Source organism: Vespula pensylvanica, chromosome 14, assembly GCF_014466175.1.
Source record: "Vespula pensylvanica isolate Volc-1 chromosome 14, ASM1446617v1, whole genome shotgun sequence".
Lineage (NCBI taxonomy): Eukaryota > Metazoa > Arthropoda > Insecta > Hymenoptera > Vespidae > Vespula > Vespula pensylvanica.
In genome coordinates, this window is record NC_057698.1 from 77,758 (window position 1) to 101,515 (window position 23,758).

The 23,758-nt window shown below is 47.7% G+C and overlaps 4 protein-coding genes across 9 annotated transcripts; 3 read left to right on the forward strand and 1 right to left on the reverse strand.

Annotated features, from left to right (window-relative positions):
• The first annotated feature begins 380 nt into the window (after window positions 1-380).
• Window positions 381-3,653, forward strand: LOC122634152 (nischarin-like). Its single transcript, XM_043822803.1, has 3 exons — window positions 381-594; window positions 702-1,014; window positions 1,098-3,653. The coding sequence occupies exons 1-3, from the start codon at window positions 467-469 to the stop codon at window positions 2,061-2,063; spliced, it is 1,407 nt and encodes a 468-aa protein (XP_043678738.1). The 5' UTR covers window positions 381-466; the 3' UTR covers window positions 2,064-3,653.
• Window positions 2,839-12,407, reverse strand: LOC122634153 (heat shock protein beta-1). 3 transcript variants are annotated; one of them, XM_043822804.1, is made up of 4 exons: window positions 11,897-12,407; window positions 9,121-9,237; window positions 7,992-8,178; window positions 2,839-4,058 (listed from the first exon to the last, which is right to left on the reverse strand). In XM_043822804.1, the coding sequence occupies exons 1-4, from the start codon at window positions 12,079-12,081 to the stop codon at window positions 3,864-3,866; spliced, it is 684 nt and encodes a 227-aa protein (XP_043678739.1). In that variant the 5' UTR covers window positions 12,082-12,407; the 3' UTR covers window positions 2,839-3,863. The 3 variants fall into 3 exon arrangements, with proteins under 3 accessions (XP_043678739.1, XP_043678741.1, XP_043678740.1); XM_043822806.1 differs by lacking the exon at window positions 11,897-12,407 and adding an exon at window positions 10,553-10,632; XM_043822805.1 differs by lacking the exon at window positions 9,121-9,237 and having other exon boundaries at window positions 11,897-12,191.
• On the forward strand, window positions 11,033-23,217 carry LOC122634149 (AP-2 complex subunit alpha). Of its 4 annotated transcripts, none has more exons than XM_043822795.1 (14): window positions 11,033-11,122; window positions 16,505-16,592; window positions 17,211-17,422; window positions 17,526-17,719; window positions 17,799-18,030; window positions 18,096-18,204; window positions 18,274-18,917; window positions 18,997-19,128; window positions 19,197-19,394; window positions 19,485-19,819; window positions 19,900-20,168; window positions 20,240-20,384; window positions 20,494-20,701; window positions 20,779-23,217. In XM_043822795.1, the coding sequence occupies exons 2-14, from the start codon at window positions 16,529-16,531 to the stop codon at window positions 20,854-20,856; spliced, it is 2,820 nt and encodes a 939-aa protein (XP_043678730.1). In that variant the 5' UTR covers window positions 11,033-11,122; window positions 16,505-16,528; the 3' UTR covers window positions 20,857-23,217. The 4 variants fall into 4 exon arrangements, with proteins under 4 accessions (XP_043678730.1, XP_043678733.1, XP_043678732.1 ...); XM_043822798.1 differs by lacking the exon at window positions 11,033-11,122 and adding an exon at window positions 11,607-11,666; XM_043822797.1 differs by lacking the exon at window positions 11,033-11,122 and adding an exon at window positions 15,494-15,696.
• Window positions 14,486-15,158, forward strand: LOC122634058 (thyroid transcription factor 1-associated protein 26). Its single transcript, XM_043822625.1, has 3 exons — window positions 14,486-14,653; window positions 14,725-14,825; window positions 14,927-15,158. Exons 1-3 carry the CDS (start codon window positions 14,486-14,488, stop codon window positions 15,156-15,158), a joined length of 501 nt encoding a protein of 166 aa, XP_043678560.1.
• Window positions 23,218-23,758: the final 541 nt, after the last annotated feature.

Here is a 23,758-nt window from a genome sequence, read left to right on the forward strand (position 1 = left end):
TCGCGCGCTCCGTCCGACCGAGGCCGCGGTTATCGATCGATCGTTCGTTCGTTCGTTCGTTCGTTCGATAAAACTCGAAGGAACGCGACGGATGCGCGATTTCGAGCGAGGCCGCCGCGATGACGCATGGCCCGACGAAAGCGAGAGTGGGGCGCTCGACAGCTGTCAAAGATGCGTTAAAACGCGAAATCACGGGACGATCGGCGCGAACATCGAGGAGCCTCCTTGTCGAAGGGACCTTGTCGTGCCGCAACGAAGAAGAGGAATCGAGCGCGATGCCACGCAGATGCGTAAACTTTTAACGCGAAGGAACGGACGACGGCCTCGCCCCGACACCGAGCTCGTCCGCCCGACCACCCGAAGATAACCTCTCGCGATCCGAACGACGTCGATTCCAACGACGTAGCGATAGCCAACGATCCGAGTCGAGGGCGATAGTCGGACGCGATACGACGCGTCGGATATAATGGCCTGCCTTCTCTTGAATCAAGAAAACGTTCGCATAAAGATACCATCGGCCGACACTTTGGACGGTATCACGTATTACAGCATCGAGGTTACGGTCGTTTCCGTCAAGTGGACCGTCAAGCACAGGTAAGCCTTTCTGCACTCCTTGGCCTCCTTCCGCGCGAGTACCTTCGTCCATGCTCCCCCCCCCAGTTCGAAGAGTCTTCTCAACGGTCGTCCCCTTTTTTGGCCAGGTACAACGATTTCGTCGAGCTACACGAGAAGCTGGTGTCCGAGCACTGCGTGGAGAAGGACATCTTGCCTCCCAAGAAACTCATCGGCAACAAGTGCGAGGCCTTCGTGGAGAAACGCAGGCACAGCTTGGAGATGTATCTCAACGCAGTCTACGGTTACTTGAAGAAGGCCATGCCCAGGGAGTTGGCCGTCTTCTTGGATCTGCACGTTTACGACATATTCTTTCTGCTGCAGAGCATGGCGCTGGAATTATTCACAGAAGGCTGCAGCTTCTTGCAAACCTCCAAAAGTTACAAGTTCAATCCGATACAGGTGAGCGAAGCGCCTTCTACCTCTTTGGACCGAGAGAGAGAGAGAGAGAGCGATACCGATCCTCGACGACCTGTCCTTTTCAGTTGTACGCCATCAGCGAAAGGTTGAAACAGCCTTGCCCCGTCATGGAGGTAGTCGACAAGAAGTACGACTTTAGTCACGTTCTGGACTTCAACTCTCATCTGAGCAATCTCACCGTCGTGGGAAGTACCGAGACTTACAAAAGCAGCAACATCTACTCCTCCTCTTTGTCGATCGAGTTGTCGACCTTCAAGAACGTCGAGGAGTTGACGATCGATCGATATCCCGTTGATAAGATCTACAACATGGGAAACCTTCGCGATACCGTAAAAGTTCTCAAAGTGACGAACACGAGGCTTCGCAATATCGTCGAGCTGGCGATGTGCGAGGAAGTTCACAAGAACATAAACAACGCGAACGATTCTCACGTCTGGCTAAAGGTAACTCATCTGGATCTCAGCGACAATCGGATAGAGGTCATAGACGAGGCCATCAGGCTGATGCCTCACATCGAAGTTTTGGTTCTGAACAACAACCTTCTGTCCGAGATATCGAACGTCACCTTGTTACCGAGGTTGTCTCAGATTTACTTGGCGTCGAATAATTTCACCTCCTTGCCCGACGATCTGCACACCAAACTCGGTTACATAGTCTACATCGACTTGTCGCAAAACAAATTAACGTCGCTCGCGAGCTTCTCCAAGTTGTACTCCTTGGAGGGTCTCGACGTCAGCTGCAATCGTATCGAGAAGATCGAAGAGGTCAAGAATATCGGTCACTTGCCCTGTTTGGAACACCTCAGGTTAACCGGCAATCCCGTCTCGACCATAGTCGATTACCGAGTCAAAGTCTTGGAGCCCTTTGGTAAGAGGGCCGTCGACATATGTCTCGACAACGAGAAGCCTAATCAAAAGGAGCTCGACACCGTATCGGTGCATCAGGCGTTGCGCATCGCTAGGGAGGGTAAATCGCCGACCTTCACGGCGGCCGACGCGCCGCTATTTTCCGCGGAGATACCGGGCGTATGAAAGGAAGGCAAAAAGATTATGTTCGAGCGGGACGCGTTATTCGTCCCTGCCCGTCGTCGTTGCTCGATATCGAGCTCTCCTGTCGTTCTTTGCTCGTATCCACTTTCTTCTTCTTCGTGTTTTTTTTATCGTTTCTTTTTATCGCGCCCCGACGTCAAAAATCTCCCATCGATCTGTATTGCTATGCCAAAAAAGTAGGATTCTCTGTATATTTTAATCGAAGTGACGAGTATAGGCGAAAACGGAAAAGTCAATTCGAATCGTCCACGTCCGCGTGGAGGTCGTTGGTGTTACCGATAGATATAATTTTAAGCGTTAGAAATGGCCCGAACGAAGAGAGTATATGATAAAGTAAATGGAGGAAGGCGTCTCTTATGATTTCTATTGCGATAGTTGCAAAGGGATATTTGGTAGCGAATTGCTCGTTCCATTTAACGTTATCGATCGCGTTATCGCGTTTTTTAATATTGTTATTTTTTACGAGGTATTTCTTAAGGTGTTATTTAAAGGAAAAATAAGCAAAAAGAAAGAAAAAAAACAAACAAACAAAAACAAACAAAAAACACACAAAAAAACCGAAGGACGAACGAAACAAAAAAAAAAGGAAAGGAAAGCAAAACGCGATGTAACGATTTTATAACGGTGGTACGCGATGGTACTACCGATATACTCAATTATATGCGCATATACAAATAATACTCTCTGTACAAAGCGACAGAATATTTTGTTAAATAAAAGACGTTAAAGGGAAAAATATCGCTCACTGCTCTCGTCGTGCGTTTTTTTTTTTTTTTGTTTTTTATTCTTTTTTTAATAATTTTATTTTTATCGAAACTTTCGTATGCTTGCATTCAAGTTTGAACATTGTGAGAATTCCTTCGACGATTAACGTACTCATAAATAATAATCAATAATGCTCATAATAAACCTTAAATTACGTCAAGCGTCGTTGTTACGGTCTTTTTAACGTACATCTAAACTAAGGACAAGTACATAAGTTATCGATACAAAGGATCATCTTTCGTTTGCACGTATAAACCGCAAGATTTACGTATAAGCCCATGGTGCGCAACTAAAAAACAACACGTATCCGATGCTCTGCAAAGCGGTGTTACGTGCCTACGTACGCGATAAGGGAAAAACCAAAAAAAAGAAAAAAAAAAAAAGGAAAGAAAGAAAGAGAGAGACGTTGTCAAAAGCATTGCATATTGCGGAGCAATTTACGCATTTCTCAGAGTATTACAAATATCGCGTGTATATCATCGTGTATCAAAGAAAAAAATCCTATAGAGGCGTAAAAAGGAAAAAAAATTTTTTTTTCTTTTTTTTTTTTACAAACATCCATATATATGTATGTGCGCGTGCGCGTGTATATCGTTATATAATCAGTAATATTATTTTCTATATATTTTTTTGATATCTTCGCACATTTATATCTTTTCGCGTAAATGAATTTCTCTTTAGAAAATCTTTATAAATTCTTCGAAAAAAGATTCCGACGTGACGACGGCGGATCGTGGAAGAAAAATTTAACAGCCGTATAATCGAATAAAATTTTCTTCTCGATCCTTGACGAAGAGGGCGTTGGGAGAAAAAAAAAAGTGTTGAAAGAGTCGAACGATTTTTGATCGTGTCGGGATATTTGGTGGAAGGACGATCTCTCGATATGCTACTCTCGACCGAACGAGCGTTTCTTTTCGCAACGTTTCTTCTCTGTTGTTCGCTATGGAAGAAAGCTTTTTTTTTTTTTTTGTTTTTCTTAAGGAAACTTGGCGAGAGAAAGGGGACGACGGAGAAATTTTATTGATGCGCGATGGGGATTAGCTTTTCGCCCGAACCGATAGCCGGTAGAGGAGCCTCAACGGTGAGAACACCATCCTTGCTCAAGGACGACTTGATGCTCTCTGGATTGGTTCCTTTCGGCAGCAAAAATTCTCGATTGTATTCCCTGTATACGGATTTGCTTTCCGTCTTCTCCTCGTGCTTGGCGTGAACCTAAAATCAGATACGATTGTCTCGTCAAAAACGTATTCTATCCAACGGAGTATCAACGTCAAGATCGATGCAAAGCGCTTTTGCGTTTGACTCGCGTGACATTGGTAATAGAGGTTACTGCATAGTATGTTTGCTTTGTTAGTCCGTCCAAGCAAAGCGACAAGCCTACACGACTTTTGACCTACATTTCTTCTTTCCTTTTTTTACACTTTTCAATTTGCATCTCTCTCTCTCTCTCTCTCTCTCTCTCTCTATTTTATGGGTGATAATGGTCGTTAAGCGCGGTATAAATAGTTTCTAGGGAAAGGCTAGACGATTCGCAAGAATGGTCGACCTATTTATCGCTCGCGTCGAGACAATGAATCATTCTTGCTGGCCGACCAACTACGCGTAGAATCCACTTACGCGAAAGGAGTGTAGGTCAGTACACGCTAAGCGAGTTTCTCCGCAGCGACGAATCATGTTCCATCTCGGAGATGGAAAATCTCGCATCTGCGGATGGGTGTAGCGAAATAAAGGACCGCATGCACGCACGCACGCACGCACAGACGACGGAAGAGACGAGACGAAGACGGGAAATGCCGAGATATTGTCCCGACTATCGAGGACAGACTATAAAAGCGGGATTGGGATTACACGGAAGAGTAATAAAGTCGGGATTACGCGTTGTACAGTTTATACGGCGGTTGGGAATAACGGCGAAGAATGGAAAGATATAAGGAGCCCGAAGAGAGGAAGATGTGGAAAACGACGGGGCCCGAGTCGACGCGACGCGAGCCGACCGACTCGAATCGATATACGCACGCGAGTGGGTAGGAAAAAGCTCCTGCTCGCTTTCTTTTCTTTCTCGCTACTTTGATCCGCCTTCGAGAAATATCAGAAACCCTCGCTTCTTCCTCGAGTGTCGGAGAGACTCTGACGGAGAAGAAGAATCGATCCTTCGAGCGATGTCAGAGATATCGCTGTAAGGAAACGTTGCGTCGAACGTAGAATCGACGCGCAGAACGTATCTCGCGAATCTTTGATTACGTCATCGGTCGCGATAATCGTCGTCGTCGAAAAAGCGCCATCATCGACGCATTTAGAAAACGCGCGTTTCTTTGAGAGTCGTCTCGATCGATTCGCCTTTCGCGTAGAGCCCCGAAGAGCGAGAAAAAGGAAATGATTTTCTCCGCGTCGATCCAAAGGATTCGATTAGACGAGATTGTTAGACTCCGTTAGGTGTGTCGCGCGATAGAATTGGTTACAAAGGAGGGATAGAAAAAAATGCAGGTGCAGGATACGGCCGAGAGAACGAGGTAAGGAGCGGATCGGTGTTGCGCGACGGCTTAAATCGCGTTATGTAAAAGGCGCTAAAGAATCGGTCGACTCGGCCAGAGTTCTCGAAAAGGGACCCTCGTTGCCAAGTAGCGCAGCCTTCACCTTGCCTTCGCGCGCGAATACGTTCTACTTTTAAATTTTACTCTCCCTAACTCGATCTATTCTCGTCGGCAAAAGCAAATCTTCGGCAAAGCGATCTCGTCCCGCGTATAGTCATCGATCATCGGCAGGCAATTATAATCGACGCTTCCTCGACATTTTTTTCGGATATGGACTCGTGCGCGCCGTCGTTATCGTTGAAAGACCGAGGGAGAAAGATCAAGGATCGCGGACTACGACGCGGCGTACGTAATCTTAGAAGTAATCTTAGCGAGGGGACCGGTAACTCGACCTCCTCTACGGGATCCCAAGCCTTGCCCCGCTCCGAGTATCGTCTTACCACCAGATGCTAGGAGTATTGCGCAAGAGGTTCCACCGTTCGATCATCCGCGCTTTCGCATTTCTATTTCGAAGCGCGTACTATCGCACAGGTATGTTCCGTGAGGCGGAATTAACGAAGTTAGAATGATAGAAGTTCGATTCTGCCGGAGTTCGATCGAGGAAGAATAAAAATGCTCGAGACGGCGCGACGTACGTTTCGCGGAGAAAGAAATAATTTATCCTCGACTATCGCGATCGGTAACATAAATCGTCGGTCTTGGACGCGTTGGAATTACATAAGTAACTAAATACGGATCGTCGGATGAGTCATCGCGAGTTACTCTTTGCATATTTCCGTCCCGCTATCCGTCGCTTCTTGGATAATTCCACGTCGATCGACCTACGACGTTGCTTCGCTCTTCTCGAAATTTCTCTATCGCCTAGAAGTGATTTAAATCGGATTAGTAAAGTAGAAATAAGAATGGACTGGTCGATCCGGTAACACCGTCCTTGGTGCGGCTTCGGCCCTTTTAAGGACCGTCGCGGTCGCGCTCGGCCCGAATAAATCGATCCTTGACCACGATCGAAGAGCCAACCTGACACGCGGACGAATATTTCGCTTTAAAGGGAAGACCTTGGGAAGAGGAGTAAAATCGGTCAGAGTTTCGCGCGAAATCGATTCCCGTAGGCCGTTCTCTCGGTCCGACCGATGCGAGCAGGTAGGAAGCTAAAAGAGGCTGGGCTCGTTTGCATTTACAAAAGGAATTGATTAACTTCGATGACGGATGACGCAAGCGGCGTAAAAAGATACGATCGAACGAGACGCATAGAAACGCAACGTTTCGATTAGAATTCCTAGGACAGGCGGGAGGACCTTTCCAACGTGGCTTTCGTCGAGCGGTGCAACGACCTTGTACCGTGGCTTTGCATAACGGCATCGCGCCATGTTTCTCCCAAAGCAGCCTCCTCTTTTTCTTTCTTCCTTCGCCAGGCGCATTCTCCAAGAAAATCGTTTCGGCCGTCCCATTAACTCTTTCGGTCGATTCCCGTCGAGAATCATCTTTCCCGAGGTAATTTTCTCGTCGATCATCTCGTTGTAATTATCTTATCAAACGCCGGCATCCGCGATAAAAGAAGGAAAAAAGTATTTTCGTTCTTATCGCGCGGAAAAGGAGACGCAGATCGTTCAACGCTCGTCAAAATATTTTACGGCGACGTCATTTAAAGGCGCGCGAGGTAACGCAACGAGAAGAAATACGCGACATGACCAAGACGAAGGAAGAAGAACGAGTTAACACCGACGAAGGAAAAAGGAAGGAGAACGAAATCGATTCTTCCTGATTTTCTAGAGCAACGTTCGTAACGGCCGAATATTATCCTGGTTCTCCGCCGTGACGGCTGGCATAAAATATATTTTTGGTAGCGGTTATTTTTGTCCAAGCCCCCGCGAACGTTGGCCAAAGAAGAAGAGAGCCGAGTACGCATCTCGAGAAACGAATATGACGAGAGAGAGAGAGAGAGAGAGAGAGAGAGAGAGAGAGAGAATCTTTGCGGATCCGACGACCACGCGATCGAACGCACGAGAAAAGAAGGAAAAGTATCGTTCGCTGGAGTACGACCTCTGCACCTAATGCAGAAGCTAACATCCGAGCGGGAAGTGACGTCATCGGATCAATTAGAACGTTTCAGCTCGCTCATAAAGGCCTCGAAAGAGCCTCCGAATACCAGCCACTTCCTGCCCGTTATTCTCTCCGAGAGATGTATACGCCGATCTCGTTCGCGCAAACGTATACGTATATTTTTCTTCCATCGAACGAAACTTTTCGAGCGTCGAGTCGAAGCACGAAGGAATTTATGGAGTTGGAATCGGACGATATCGTCTCGCGTTGACGCGCGATCTACGAGAGAACCGTTGTAACTTTTTAACGGGCAGTCGCACACGACGGCGCCGGTTGCGCAAAATCGTGAACCAGTTTTGCATCTTGCCAAGTTGCGCAAATCATCGTGCCGTACGAAATATGCGCGATGAGTCAGCCGTAATAATTTCGTTTCGTCGGAGACTCGTCGCGATTAAAACTTTTCTCGCCGATCGATCTTGGAATGTCTTCTTTCGCGCGAAGAGAAGGACGAAACGAGGAGAATTCGTTTGCGACTTGAAAAAGAAACGTCGAGTTTGAGACAAACCGAACTCACCAAAAGTTTGTTGTCCACGGTCTTGACGACGATCTCTTCCGGCGTGTACTGCGACACGTCGAATCGTAGCTTCAACATTTTACTGTCACCCTCGTCCTGAATAAGAGGACTGTTGAGTCCGTCCAGCCAAGTCGAGTCATGCTGAGGACTCAGCGAGCTGTTCTGGCTGCTCTGTTGCGTGGTCGTGCTGAAAATCGATCGAATCGAGTCACGATTAGATACAATCGCTCCGTCGATCTCGTTTTACGAGATGGAAGATGAACGACGTAGAGCGAACGAAATCGCTCGACGGGCTGCATCAGAGTCGGCCGTCCAACCGATTCGATCGCGAAACAACGATCGTGGGTAGCGAGCGAGAGAAAGAAATTTTCGTTTATTATTTTTTCCAACGGTTCGGCTCGCTACTAAAAAGTCGGACGATCGACTCGAGTCGACGCGCGAGTCGAGCGAATGAATTTTCGTAACTTGCTACGATGATGCAACGTGGTACACTGGGAAGAATAAAAAGGGAAAATGAGACATAGAGAGAGAAAGAGAGAGAGGAGAAACATAAAGATGAAGATGGACGACGTACGATCGCTGTGCGATTCGTGCTACGAGGAACGTATGCGTATAAACGGACACGTGACGGAACGAGATCGTATACGCATACGTTCGAAGAAAAATAATTTCTTTTTTTATTTTTCCTAGAGCACGATGAACGAGCTGTGAATCGCTAAATCGATTCTAAACGCAATACCACTAACGTGACGAAACGCAATTGGAAACATGCTATTAAAAAAGTCCATTAGTCAGCACTCCGATTCGTCGATTACAAACTAAAAAGACGATCTAGCGATTACTCGAGGGTTCGCTACTTTCTACTTGACGTTTTCGAGCAAGCTTTGGACAAACGAGGAATCGGGACGTAGGAAGGAAGGCGTCTACGTGCGAGCGTGCGTCTGACATAAAATGGCTAATCGATGGTGCACTTTCTAACGGGGACGACATTGGTTTCTTTTTTTATCTTTTTTCATTGGCTGGGTAATACACGTAGTACGTCTTATACACGTGGGTGGATGTATCTCGGTGCTGTTTTTTTTTCTGTTGCGGTCGATTCGTCGTGTTGTTGCCGTTCAAGCAGCGTCACCTTTTAAAGTTATCGAACGCCGATCGTGCCGACGATGCCGCAGGGTCGGCCTTGTCCCAACCGTCCGTCTTCGAGGTCGTCGACGTTTTGTGCTCGCTGCTGCTCGTGTGATGCCGACTTTGCGTTGTCGTTGTTAGTCACCAACGTGCCAATGCGGAGAGTTCAGACGGATGGAGAAAGAAAGAAAGAAAGAGAGAGAGAGAGGGGGGGGGAGAGGGGGAAGGAAAGAGAGGATCGAGAGAGGAAAAGCGCCAAACGGCATAGAAATGAGGGGATAAGGGGGAGGAAGGAGATATCGATTAATAGCCAGTCTTGTTTATCGTGGATCGTTTCGATCTCTCCGTTAACGTCGTTGCTGCGTTAGTTTTCGGTTTGTCTTCGTTTCGTTCGAGTTTCACTGTCAGTAGCCAAGTTATTGCGGGTTATCGCTCTTTCTCTCGTTATTGCAACCTCTCACGAAAGCCTTCGACGATATCGAATTAGACGGTATCGTCTTTGACGATATCTGGCATCTAATCTTTCTGTCGAAATACGATAGGAGAATCGACGACGTCGAGGACGCGTTTCGATATCGATCGATATTAGCAACGATCGGCGTTTTACCGATCAGGATCGAGCATCGCCGTACTCGGAGAAAACTCGTTCGATCTCTCTTTCGACGAGAGGCACGTATCCTCGAGGCTTAAAATACATCTTTAAACACGGCCGCGGTGCGAGGCTTCGGACAACGCGCGTAGGACGTGACGAACTCCACCCTGCTCGATTCGGATCGCGTTAACGAGCGGGAAGAAACGATTGCTCGTGTCGGCTCGATAACTGCTTCTGGCAAAAAGGTCGACGACCTTTTTGGATCGTTCCAAAGTAATCTCTCGCGATGGATAGGACGCGATGGAAAGTAAGAAGGAGGCATTGCTCTCTCATTGAGGAAAACCAAGGGAAGGAACGCGTCGATGCATACGGTAGACAGAGGCGGGAGAAGAGCGGGAATCGACTCCGTTCGTGCGAGCTAATCTTTCTTAAGCACGCATCGCGCATGGTTGCTCGAGTGGCGTAATTGTTAAAAGCCTCGAGTTAACTTCCGACGGCTCGTCAATGAAAGCTCAAGCGTAAAGGAAGCGAATTCGGAACACGTTGTTAGTACTTTGGCAAACTTTAACGAACTTGGCCCGCACGAATGCTTCGAAGATCGCGACTCTGTTTTCTCCGAGTTCAAACTCGACGTCGAATAGTAGGCGATCGTGAGAGGGAGCGAAAAAAAAGGAAGAAAGAAAGAAAGAAACTAGCGACGCCGTTAAGCCCTATCAGGGTATCGATTTCTAAAGCTCTGACCAGCCGCGGTACGGGACGGCGCAAAACGATAGGTCGTTCCATAGGACGCGAGTATTTTCGAGTCGTCTCTAAGAGATACGGAGAGAACGTAACAACAACGTACCGCAGTTCGATGACGGTTTTGTGCCTCGGAGGATAGAGATGCTCGTCGCGATGGGCGAATGTCATGATCTGCCGGATCTCCTCGGAGCAAAGGGAAAATCGTCGAGCGAGCGAGCGAGCGAGCGCACGTACGTAAAATGGAAATGTCGCGTTAAAACTATTGCGCGCGACATACGGTCCATCGTAAGAGCGCAGCGAGTCCGATCGTGCGAAAAGATAGTGGGGGAAGATTTGTAACGAGCGTGCAACGTGCGAGTGTCAAGGACGCGCGAGCAAGCTCGAGGAGGCGAGGAACGCGGCCTCAGTATCGGAGGCGTCTCGCGAGGACGATGCATTCGACGACGGAAGTGCTCTTCAAGTACGCCCGGGACCCGCGAAAGGTGACAAATTCGTCGTTTCGTCCTCCCAGCGAGCTTAGGGACATTTTTGCTATTTTCTTTCGACGCTCGATGAAAAAAAAAAAAGAAAAGAAAAGAAAACACAACGCGGGCCGAACGCGTCCTTCGCGTGCTTCGGTCGACGCGTTAGAGCGTTCTCGCTACCCAAGGAATCGGTGGTAAAGCTCGAAAAGGTAAACCTTTTCCGTAGCCGATCGCGAAGGAGTATACTTTTTATCTCGCTCGACGACTCGTACCGTCCGAAAGTCAGCGGCTCGCGTCGCGCATATCGATCCGCCTTAAAGCAGAGAAGAGGGCATCCGTTACGCGTCTCCCATTCGTTTCTTCTTTCCTCTCTCCTTCCGTACGCGTGTACGCGCCGTACATCGTTCCCCCTCCTCGCGTTCTCGCACGTAGACGCGAGATTCGAGGGACGAAAAACCGAGGGGCTGCGTTCGGGTTGCGTCTTCGAATGCAGTGACGGAAGCTCTAAAAATAGCCGCGACGTACGACGTACGTAAGCTTCGCGAAGAAAGAGAAAGACGAACGTCGTAGTTCGGAACGTAGAAACGCGAAAAAGTTGTTATAAAACCGAAAAATTCGTCGATTCCGACCAATCGCGTGGGGACTTTAACGAGAACGCGGCGGCGGCGGCGGCGGCGGCGGCGACGGCGACGGCGACGGCGACGGCGACGACGCCGGTACGACGCCGATCCTTCCTAGAGCAGTCCCGATAAGGTAAATATTCGGCAGGGTCGCGCGACCCGATCGTACGTCACGATAAATGAAGAAAAAGAAGCATCGTTCGGCCGCGAGCTTTCGTCGATTACGATCCGCCAAATTTTCTCGAACGTCGAAGAGGGAGCAAGCGAGCGAGAGAGAGAGAGAGACGACAAGATCCTCAAGAAGGTTACATCAAAGCGAACGCGAGCGGTACAGGATATATGTCGTACGCGACGGAAACTTACCTGGTGGTGCTCTTAAAGAAATTGCTCTCGCGATTCATGAGCTCGCTGCGGAATCGCGACATCTCGTCCTCCATCTTCCTCATCTCGGCGTCGAAGCGTTCCCTTATGTTGGAAAATTCGGTGTCGATGACGCTAAAGTCACCCAACTTGATGGGAATGTTGCGCTTGATACCACTATCGGCCATGTTTCTTCCGCTCTCTACGTACACAAACTCGTATTCTTTCTCGCTCTCTCTCGCTTCCTCTCCTTCCTTTCTCTTTCGCCGTTCCTCTGACCGATCCACTCGGAAGACGCTGCCTCGTAAGCACACGTGTATAAACTTTGATTGCGAATCGCGAGCGAGGATTATCGGGTGGGAAAAGGTCTCGAACCGTACTCTCCGACGTTTCGTCTAGGAATGAGCGCGCCTCGCTCCCGCCTCCTTAAATAGTTAACGCCAAGAGCATCGGGACGTTCGGCCCCGCTCGGCCGCGCTCGCCCGGCCTCGGTTATCGTCGCTCTCCGACACGCGGTCCGACCGATCGACGATATCTCGCGAACCTCGCGACGCGCTCGATATTCGAATTTCTCGTTGGAAAGTTTCTTGGACTACTTGGAAGCGAACGCGAAACGCGCGTCTTTTCGAGAAAAGCGCGAGTGGGAACCGCGCGAAACGTCGATCGCGACGCGCCGACGAATACGCGGAACTCGTGGGCAGGCTCTCTGGGTAGGCGTAGTCCCCGCGATCGAACGATTCCGGGGTAGTGAGCGATGACTAACGCCCCTCGAGTACGATCGCTTCCCTTCTTCGACGGAGATCGTGGGTGCGAGTTGCGAACTGGAAGAACGCCGGGTACCGGCTCACTCGCCGGCGAACGAATCGATTCGTTCGAGTAAAAATATTTCTTTCGGGATACGCGTCGTGAAATATTTTTACGTCGCTCTTCCTTCGCGCGAATTCCTTGGCAGCTCGCCCGTCGGACGAGACGACTCTCGATCGGGCTCGATTCGATTTTCGCGACAATTGGCGTATCGAAAGGTTTCTCGAGCGCACGATATTCGGGGGAGGAAGAATAGGAGCGCGCGACGGAGCCCGAGAGAGAGAGAGAGAGAGAGAGACGGAGGGAGGGAAGGCCGACGACGAAAAGCGTGTCAATGTCGGAATCTTCGAAGCTTGCGATCCGACGACGGATGATCGCTCGAAACGAGAGACCTGCTGCGAACCGGTTTTCTTCTCTCCTTTCCTCGCTCCTCCGACGCATAGGCGAAATCTCTTGGAACGTTCGTCTTTTTTCTCTGCGTGGGGGAACTCGACTGGCGTGACGTCATCATCCATGTGGGGGTTTCGTCGATCGATGGAACGACTCGCAACGTCCCTAATATGGGCAGACCGTGAATAATACGAATTGCCCGTGCTAATCGCCGAGAGGAAGAAACGACCCGAACAAGTCGAAATCGTCCCCGAATTCGTCTCTCTAATTCGGCCGTTCCGTACCGTCGAGCGTGTCTCCCGACGCGAACCCTACGATCGAGAAACCGACGACCTATTTTCCTCCTCGTATCCTCGACATTGAATCGTCGAGGAACGCCGACGACGTACGCAGAGAGAGAGAGAGAGAGAGAGAGAGAGAGAGAGAGGCGCCGAAAGAATTCCTTCGGACGCCTCTCTGCCCTCGGATACTAACGGCTGCGTCGGATTTTGTCGGCTAATAATAACTCTCGACGCGTATCGAGAAGATACCGTCTCGTTTTCTTCGACGTAGCAAAGTCTAACGAAATCTTTTACTTTTTATTCTCGATCGAACCGCCGAGAAACGACGATCGCGATCTTATCGTCCTTGGCGATTCGTCCTTCCTCGAACCTTTTATCCGCGCGACTCGCGATCGGACGCGATCTACGCGAATCGACGAGCATGCAGTAAATCGATGCCAATGCCGCGAATAAATTCGCGTACGTTCGAATCCGACGATCGAACGGACGCGTCGTGGCAAATACGGACGTTGCGCAATCGACGTTGTCGTTTCGTCGTTTCTCTGGCTATAAATCTCTATCATCGTCTTTGCACGTACGAGTTATCTACGTCGATGCGCGCGTGCTAATGCGAAACGTGGATCGTTGCCAAGAACGCCTTCGTTGGGTGTACCTTAACCTCTAAAAGAGTTTCGATACGACGATCGAAAGCGTACCTACAAAAGTACTGCCACTTGAAATACTCGTATCCCTTCGTCGTTACTGCGAAATGATAAAACGAACGAGCGAGCGAGCGAGCGAACGAACGACGAACGAGTTCGAATCGAATCGAATCGAATCGAGGGCCAACGACTCCCAAGATCGATAACAACCTTCGAACGCGAAGGATCGAGAGACGTTTGGGGCGCTCGAGAGAAGGACGCTCGCGAGGAACGCAACCGATGCCCGCGATAGGACCGTTCTCTCTTCCAACGAATCGCGGCTGAGAACGAGCGGGCTAGTTCGATCGGCCGCCGCTCGGGGCGCTCCTTGCCGCTAGCTACTCGCTGCCCTCTGCCGGCCGTTAGCGTTACCTGCGAGGGAGTGGGGGAAACGCGTAGATGGAACTAAAACGCACGCTTTTAACCTGGACGCGATTATGAAGCGACGCGAGAACGAGATCGAGAAGAAGCCTACGTTCAACAACGATTCGAAAACGTCGAAAAACGAGAGGAACGTCTTTGACAAGAAGAAGCACAGATTGAAGAAGTATAGTAACAAATACAAGGGTAAGAAGGGTGGTATCGCGTCGTCGCGATTGGCGATTGTAAATTATTTTTAGGTTAGGTTCTGATCCGATTATCGGTGTATCTCGTTGCATCGTTGTATTTCCGATAGTCGATCAATGGCAAGAGCGAAGGAAACGAGCGGTTTTACGTGGTTACTATAAAGAAATTCCCAAGGATCGATGTGCCCGGCAAAAGGGAACCGAGACTAAGGTAGAAACACGCTCGAGAGAAAACGATACGAGGTAGGATCGCAGCGAACCGTTAACACTTTGTAGCGTCGTTCCTCCATTAATGCTTCTTCGTTGTGTCAGCGGGCCGAAGAAAAGTCCGAGTTTCTTCGACGTAGCGAGAAAAGAGTACGAGCGAAAGAAGGAGGAGACGCTTAGGGTAAAGGCCGAAAGGGAGGAAGCTTTGCGAAAGTACAAAGAGAAGAAAATGCAGGCGTACAAAAAGCTGTCCAAGAGGACCAAGAAGGGTCAGCCCGTTATGAAGGATAGAATAGAACTTTTGTTGCAAAAGATACAACAGGATAAAGCCAACTGAATGGATCGTCCGAGATCGAACGTGAACGAGTTTTAGGTACACGGCGTCCCGTACTCTAATCGACTCGTCCTTAGGAAAGGATAGAAATTACAAATTTATTTATCGTTACTTTTTGATCTGTACAAATGAAACGAATAAAACGATTCTATACGTAATTGTCAAACTTTTCTGTATGGCGTTGCGAGGCCGCTCCGTCGGAAAGATTTCTTTGGCCGAGTTTTTACTCGACTTCGCGGACCGTCGATACCGCCGCGGTAAATCGATCGAGCAACGCGCGCGCGCGACGTCCCATCGACCGATCGATTCGCCGCCAACGAGAGAGTTGGCGCGCGCGAACGATTTCGAGACGAAACTTTTTTCGCGCCCGTCCGAGGGCGCGTGCGCGTTGCTCTTTACCGTCTGGCCGTCGTCAACTAGCGAACGATTGCAAATGGCGACAGCCACGAAATCTTTGGCACCGACTCGCGAATAGTTTCACGCTCACCGTGCACTTCGCGACCGAGCCGCACGCTCGAACGCTGCCCCCTAAGCCAGATCGGTACGTATTCTTCCTATCGAACCGTTCCTTCGAACCCGACGAATCGATCGTCCTCGTGGATGGACCTCGTCGGCGATCTTTCTCGAGGCGCACCACCTTTTTGCCGTACGGCGAGTCAGCGCAAAGCCGAAAGACAGCTCGCGTACGATTCGTCTTGCCCTTTGAAACGTTGCCCCGTTCCTCGCTCGATCGATACGTCGTACGACGGTTTTATTTTCTTTTTCCTCCTTCTCCTCCTCCTCCTCCTCCTCCTCCTCCTCCTCGGCGTACTTTATTCGCGACACAATTTCTTCGTCTCTTCCTCCTCCTCCTCCTCCCCCTGCTCCCCCTCCTCCTCTTCCTTCTCCTCCTCCTCCTCCTCCTCGTCTTGGCGATACCCGCGACGATTTACGAATATCTCCCATTGTGCGCCAATCCTTTTTATTGAGTACGCGCGATCGTGACGAGAGCGATAGCACTGTCAAAATTATTTTCGACCGGCTCCTTTTCTCCTTCCCACGGAGTACGCGTTCGACCGTACGCGACGATCATCCGACTTTGATTCTTTTCCTCGTCGATTCTTTCGTCTCGAACGCGTCGAAGACTTTCCTCGCCAGACAACGCTTTGTTCGATCGATCGCTCTCGTCGCGTCGATTGGTATCGTAGAGCGGATAAAAAGTTTGCTTTTTCGTCTACCGTCCCTTGCGTCCTTTATATCTCTCATGCGCGTGCAAAGTGAATGAAAGATAGTAGATCGAAATAGTAGAGACGTTCGGCGTCGGGTATATGGTAAAAGAAGGATATACAATTGCTGCTCTGTCTTTACAGGTGGTTCAAGCGAAAGGAGCCAAGATGCCGGCTGTTAGAGGCGATGGCATGCGAGGTTTAGCCGTCTTTATTTCAGACATTAGGAATTGTGAGTTGCACGATTAATACATATTTTCACCGTACAAGAGTCGTCGAGAGGAACGCGTCCCTCCTGTTCCCTCTGCTTTGCTCGTACGGTTAGAGATTGAAATTCAACGAGTGAAATTCCCAAGACCGTGCCTATCGACTAGCTCGTTCAGATACCAGATGCCATTGAAATTTGTATGACGTATGGAGACACGCGTGGAGACAGGGGGCGGAGTCCTGATATAACAGAGATACCGGAGTATCTCGCCGATAACTCTAGTTTAGAAACGCAAACACGCCAGAAGACTTTGATAAAGTTTGGGAACGACGTGGCATGCCCTAAAAACGAATCAGAACGTTAATCCTAGCTCTGCCTTCTGGTTCAACTAGTGATCGCTCATATACTTACCTGGCGTTGTACATTCTAAAGGACTTTCGCGGTCTAAACCGAATTCAGTCGGATGAATCCATCTTCTGGTTCTTCTACGAGCAACCAAACTGCTTAATGCCGTTGTAGCTTACTAGTAGTTCCGTCGGATGATCGCATAAGCGGCATGATTGATCGAATCTCTGTGTCGCACAGAGCTCGATCAAGTTCTAGTCGTATAAGATCTTGAGAGACGTAATTATCTTTTTTTAGGTAAAAGTAAAGAAGCGGAAATCAAGAGAATAAACAAGGAATTGGCAAATATACGTAGCAAGTTCAAAGGAGACAAGACGCTCGACGGCTATCAGAAGAAGAAATATGTGTGCAAGCTTCTGTTTATTTTCTTGCTCGGTCACGACATTGATTTCGGGCACATGGAAGCGGTTAATTTGCTTTCCTCGAACAAATATTCGGAAAAACAAATCGTAAGTATTTTTCAAAGTGTCCGTCTACGCGCGCACATTACAGAGACGTCCGTAAATTGCTATTAATTGATACTTTCGATCTACATTTCCATATTATTTTCAGGGTTATCTTTTTATATCAGTTTTAGTAAATACCAACAGCGATCTCATTAAATTGATAATCCAAAGTATAAAGAACGATCTTGCGTCCCGCAATCCAATCCATGTAAATCTCGCGCTGCAATGCATCGCCAATATCGGCAGCAAAGAGATGGCAGAGGCATTTGGGAACGAGATACCAAAGTTACTCGTCTCTGGGTACGTCTCCCTCTTACCGCTATCGCACTCGTCGTTTACGTGCCGGTCGAGCAGCGTCGTCACGTCGGTACTTTTTCAGGGATACCATGGACGTGGTCAAGCAAAGCGCAGCGTTGTGCCTGCTGCGACTGTTGCGCACTGCCCCGGACGTCGTTCCTAGCGGAGAATGGACGTCTCGCATAGTACATCTTTTGAACGATCAACATCTGGGGGTCGTGACCGCGGCGGCGTCGCTGATAGACGCGCTTGTCAAAAGGAATCCGGACGAGTACAAGGGCTGCGTCAGCCTGGCCGTCTCCAGATTGAGCAGAGTACGTAAGTCGGTTCGTGTTTCCCCCGCGAAGCGGCGAGTAATCCGTTTTCTCTCTTGCTTCAGATCGTTACGTCGAATTACACGGACCTGCAGGATTACACTTACTACTTCGTGCCGGCACCGTGGCTGTCGGTAAAATTATTGAGATTGTTGCAAAATTACACGCCGCCGGGTACGTAATTTCAACGTGTACCATGCTACGCGGTACGACGTATTAACGAGGACGCCTATCTCTGTTTAGCCGAGGATCCGGGAATCAGAGGAAGACTGAACGAGTGCCTGGAGACCATATTGAACAAGGCTCAAGAACCACCAAAATCCAAAAAAGTACAACATTCTAACGCGAAGAACGCGGTTCTCTTCGAGGCCATTAGTCTAATTATTCACAACGACAGCGAACCGAATTTATTGGTACGCGCGTGCAATCAGCTGGGTCAGTTTTTGTCAAATCGCGAGACGAACCTACGTTATTTGGCTCTCGAGTCGATGTGCCATTTAGCGACGTCAGAATTCTCTCACGAGGCCGTGAAGAAGCATCAAGAGGTGGTCATATTGTCGATGAAGATGGAAAAGGACGTGTCCGTGAGGCAGCAAGCGGTGGACCTCTTGTACGCCATGTGCGACAAGAGCAACGCGGAAGAGATAGTACAAGAAATGTTGAATTACCTCGAGACTGCGGATTATTCCATCAGAGAGGAAATGGTTCTCAAGGTAGCGATTTTAGCTGAGAAATATGCTACCGATTATACCTGGTACGTTGACGTTATCCTAAATCTAATCAGGATAGCTGGCGACTATGTCTCGGAAGAAGTCTGGTATAGAGTTATACAGATCGTAATTAACAGAGACGACGTACAAGGATACGCCGCTAAAACCGTTTTTGAGGTAAATCGAACGCGACTTTGTCGTCGAACAAATTCGTCCGGTTTGTGCGACGTTAATCCGTCACAAAGACAAATTTCAGGCCCTGCAAGCGCCGGCGTGTCACGAGAACATGGTCAAGGTCGGCGGATACATTTTAGGAGAATTCGGTAATCTCATCGCCGGCGATCAGCGATCGTCCCCGTCCGTACAATTTCAGCTGTTACATTCCAAAGTACGTGTTTCCGTGGCTGTACCTCTTGTTGCTTCTTCCTCCGATAACGCAACGATGTCGGTTTTCAGTATCACCTGTGCTCTCCGATGACGCGGGCTTTGCTACTGTCCACCTACATCAAGTTCGTCAATCTCTTCCCCGAGATACGGACCCAGATCCAGGACGTGTTCAGACAACACAGCAACTTGCGTAGCGCGGACGCCGAGCTTCAGCAAAGAGCCTCCGAATATTTACAATTGAGCATAATAGCCTCTACGGACGTCTTGGTACGTTTCAAAGATGACGACGACGACGACGACGACGACCGGTCCACGTTGAGACGCGACACTAAAAATATATATCGTCAAATTCGACAGGCCACCGTATTGGAGGAAATGCCCGCGTTCCCGGAACGGGAGTCCTCGATTCTCGCCGTTCTGAAGAAGAAGAAACCTGGCCGCGTGCCGGAGAACGAGATCAGGGAAAGCAAGAGCCCGGCGCCGAACGCCAATCATCACGCCGAACCGCCGTCCGTCGCAGCGGTTTCCGCCGTGAACAATACCTCCGCGGATCTGTTGGGCTTGTCGACGCCACCTTCGTCGCAGCCGTCCAGCAATACCGGCGTTCTTTTGGACGTTCTGGGTGACATATACAATATGCCGAATAAAGTTGGCGCGACGAACGGTACTCAAAACATGTACAATCCTAAAAAGTAAGTTGCCTTGTGAAAAGTCGTATTGCGTTGGAGGATGCGTTTAGTCGATGTATGACGTGCTCACGATTGCCTCGTAGATTCGTTTGTAAAAACAACGGGGTGCTCTTCGAGAACGATTTGATTCAAATCGGAGTGAAATCCGAATTCCGACAAAATCTAGGACGCGTTGGGCTTTTCTACGGCAACAAAACTCAGTACGCGTTGCATAGTTTTCAACCGCAGCTGTCGTGGTCGGAGGAGAATCAAGCGAAGTTGGCCGTTCAAGTTAAGCCCGTCGATCCTGTCCTGGAAGCTGGCGCGCAGATTCAACAGATGATCAATGCCGAGTGCATCGACGACTACAGCGGTGCGTAGATCTCTATTGCTTCGTTATCCCCCAACGGCTCCGATACTTATCGTTTGGCTTCCATCTTTCAGATGCCCCCAGTATGCTCATATCTTTCATTTACAATAACGTACCGCAGAAAATTACGATGAAGTTACCATTAACGATAAACAAATTCTTCGAGCCGACGGAGATGAACGGGGAGTCTTTCTTCGCACGATGGAAGAACCTCGGAGGGTAGGCTGACGAAAAGAAAGAAAGAAAGAAAGAAAAAAAGAGGAATATGTAGTAGTACTCGGCACACGTGTACGATCCGTATGAACGAACATTTTCTTTGCGTTTTCAGGGCGAATCAACAACGCTCGCAAAAGATATTCAAAGCGCAACAACCGATGGACTTGGCCCAGGTCCGTACAAAATTGCAAGGATTTGGAATGCAGTTGTTGGACGGGATCGATCCGAATCCCGACAATTTCGTTTGCGCGGGCATAGTTCATATGAGAGCTCAGCAAGTTGGATGCTTGTTACGTCTTGAGCCCAATAAACAGGCGCAGGTAATATTCCTTCTCGGATCATTCTTTTCAACGCAACGTACGATACGCGAGTAACCAGACGTTTCGCACGATTTCAGATGTTCCGATTAACCGTACGTTCGAGTAAAGAGTCTATGTCGGTCGAGATCTGTGACCTGCTAGTGGACCAATTTTAATAAGGCCTAGCAGGCGTGCACGAGCGACGAAAGAAGCTGGTTTATGGGCGACGTCGCGGGAAGAGCACCGAATGTTTCTCGCGCCGTACGCCAGAAGAAGCAAATACTGATAATTAATCGTTAAGAAGCGTGCGTTGTACCCAAGCTTACGGATAGACCTTTGATTGCTATAATATCTATCGCCAACGCGAGGAAAATGATGCTCTCAAGAGATATTTGATGGCACGATAACGAGTAAGATGGCGGGTAAAAGAGAAGAAAAAAAAAAATATATAAGTAACGGGGTTTCCTAAACAGCCTAGCGTTAGGACGTAAGATTACTATAAACGAGAGAAAACAAAGTCGGAAAGGACAAAACGAAAGTTAAATGATATATGCCGCAAGTATCATTATACTTTGTGTATCGTTTCTACGCGACGTTTCCATCTTATTAGACTCAGCATTCCGGCACAGACGTAACGTATGTACCTTTAGTTTCTAATACCGCGTGTCGGTTCGTCGTGAACGTTCTCCTCAACGTTCGAAATCTTTTCTGGCTCCGAATTTTCGACCAGCAGAGAAGGAAGAAAGTAATCATTATTCGCATCCGCGTCTAATTTCAATTTTTTTTTGTTTTCTTCGTATTTCTTTTCTTTTTTGGAAAGCGACCATTTCCATGTGTATTCTGTCTGTCCGTCTGCTACTGCTGTGCGCGCGTACGTGTGTGCGTGGATGGATGGGTGTCTCTGCGTGTGGATGAGTGCGCGCGAGTGACACTCGTGCCGTGCAGAACAAACGGTGTGTGTACGTTTTTTTTTTTTTTTTTTTTTTTTTTTTTTTTATAGCGAGCATCGAACGAACCCGAATAATCCCTCGATATACACGTAATTGTAACGGCATTGACGCAACATATCGGTTCTCACAGCACGCGCACTCATTTGTCACAAGTGCCATTGTCCGCTGTCCACTCGGTAAAGGTCTTTTCCTTTGTCATTACGATTTCTCCCGAGCTTCTTCCCTCTCTCTTTTTATATCTTTTTTTCATCGCTGTGCGCGATCGGGTCGCGCGCAACGATTACTAGATTTTAGCCCGATTACCGCGGTCTCCATGATATTAGTAGTCGATTCAGCTTTAATATTCTCCCGCGTTTAAAGGAGCTCGACGATAAAGATACCTACGATCGGTTCGTTTTTCTCCTCTTACTTCCCACGATTCCCTCCGCTGTCTCCGTTTTATCCATTTAAAGGCGCGGGATAGATCCATGGCTGGTAAATTTCCTGATTCGTAAGTGATATAGAAAACGGATGACGATTATGTTGACGTTGATGACGATTGTCGGAAACGTAAGATGCCGTAGCTTTTTGGCGAATAATCGAGCGTTAATGAATTAGTTAATTTCCATGTAAGCATGACTATAGATCGATCTTTAATTAATTTTAACGAGTTTTACGTGAGATGTATATTTCAGTAGTAACATATGTAATGGACGCGCGCGTGTACATTGTACAGGTGATATTTACAATGCACTTCTATGCATACAAAGGGTTGCGTGACCTATATATATGTACGTGTTAACGATATTATCGAGAGAAGAGAGAAAAGAAGAAAAAGGGAAAAAAAGAAAAGAGCAGCTTTAAGCGGCGTTGAGACATGATACATAGTTTACGGAAGACGATAATAATTAATCCAGATGATTGTAAAGATCTATTCAATTGTAAATAAGTAATTTCCATTATAATAATTAGAAGCAATCCGTTAATGCGGCTGCTTTTCGCGAGACACAGTAGATCGCAGTACTCGTAGCCTCGAGAGAAACACTCGACTTAATTTTCTTTTCTTTCTTCTCTCTTTTTTCTTTTCTTTTCTTTTCTTTTCTTTTCTTTTCTTTGCTTTTCTTTTTTTCTTGTTTCTTTGTTCTTTTTTCTTTTTCGTTAGTATTCACACTCACGTTTTCCCCTCTTTTCTTCTAGTACTTTTCGTACAAAGGCATTCAATGCCTTTTGCCTATATTTTTTTCTCTTTATTTAATCCTAAGTCCACATTATTGTACAATGATATAGATACATATCTGTTGAATGTGAATGTTAACTTATAATATATTGTCAAAGTTATTCGGTTAAATGCGTTTCATCGTCGGGTCTACGAATTTTACAGAATCGAAAAGATGCCTACATTCTTACGTATTACGTCGCGTAGTAATGTCTTGTTGAAAAAAAAAGGGGAAAAAAAATATGAAAGACAAAAGCCTGTAAAAAAAATTTAGATTTCAAGTGCAAGGAAAAAGTAAACGACGGATATTCGTGGACAATAAGTATTACAGGCGATCTTGCGGATAGCTTAACTGCGACAAGAGATTAAAAAAAAAAAAAAAAAAAAAAAAAGAAGAAAAAAAAGACGAAAAAAAGAAAAAAGCAAAAGGACAAACGGAAGAAAGTCCGTTTATGAAACTGAGAGATTTAAAATTGTATTTTGCGAAATTCGGGATACGTCGTATCCTTCCAATTAGTAGTATTCAATGTGTTATATATGTGTAAAATATATCCATGCAGAATCTCATTACTAATTTCGAGCGTTTCTACTTCTTCCTTTTATCATTTTCATTCTTCTTTTTCTTTTTCGAACGGAGTAAGTACTGCACCAGAGAAAAGAATAGTCTGAACGATCAATCGCCAGTCATGGATTATTTAATATCGAAGATAATTGACAAAAACGCGAAAACGAAAGGAAAACGAAGAAAAGAAAGTGAAAAAAAAGAAACATTTCTATACATTTATTATGCAGAAATTGAAAGTGTAGACTCGTTCATTCGATATATCGAAGTAATCGTATATGTAAAATGTTTTGTTCGTCGAATGCATGTTTGTCCGCGCGCGTGTGTGCGTGTGCGTGTGCGTGTACGTAAGAAAATTTCGCGCTCGCGGG

Excerpts from the sequence above, each read along its gene's own strand:
- LOC122634152 (XM_043822803.1), top strand. The coding sequence starts at position 467 with ATGGCCTGCCTTCTCTTGAATCAAGAAAACGTTCGCATAAAGATACCA. Across the intron at positions 595-701 it reads AAGTGGACCGTCAAGCACAG|GTACAACGATTTCGTCGAGC; the intron begins GTAAGCCTTTCT and ends TTTTTTGGCCAG. Across the intron at positions 1,015-1,097 it reads ACAAGTTCAATCCGATACAG|TTGTACGCCATCAGCGAAAG; the intron begins GTGAGCGAAGCG and ends TGTCCTTTTCAG.
- LOC122634153 (XM_043822804.1), bottom strand. The coding sequence starts at position 12,081 with ATGGCCGATAGTGGTATCAAGCGCAACATTCCCATCAAGTTGGGTGAC. Across the intron at positions 9,238-11,896 it reads TTCTTTAAGAGCACCACCAG|TCGGCATCACACGAGCAGCA; the intron begins GTAAGTTTCCGT and ends GACAACGCAAAG. Across the intron at positions 4,059-7,991 it reads CCGTGGACAACAAACTTTTG|GTTCACGCCAAGCACGAGGA; the intron begins GTGAGTTCGGTT and ends ATCTGATTTTAG.
- LOC122634058 (XM_043822625.1), top strand. The coding sequence starts at position 14,486 with ATGAAGCGACGCGAGAACGAGATCGAGAAGAAGCCTACGTTCAACAAC. Across the intron at positions 14,654-14,724 it reads CGTCGTCGCGATTGGCGATT|TCGATCAATGGCAAGAGCGA; the intron begins GTAAATTATTTT and ends TATTTCCGATAG. Across the intron at positions 14,826-14,926 it reads AAAAGGGAACCGAGACTAAG|CGGGCCGAAGAAAAGTCCGA; the intron begins GTAGAAACACGC and ends TCGTTGTGTCAG.
- LOC122634149 (XM_043822795.1), top strand. The coding sequence starts at position 16,529 with ATGCCGGCTGTTAGAGGCGATGGCATGCGAGGTTTAGCCGTCTTTATT. Across the intron at positions 19,129-19,196 it reads TTCAGCTGTTACATTCCAAA|TATCACCTGTGCTCTCCGAT; the intron begins GTACGTGTTTCC and ends GTCGGTTTTCAG. Across the intron at positions 20,169-20,239 it reads GTGCATCGACGACTACAGCG|ATGCCCCCAGTATGCTCATA; the intron begins GTGCGTAGATCT and ends TCCATCTTTCAG.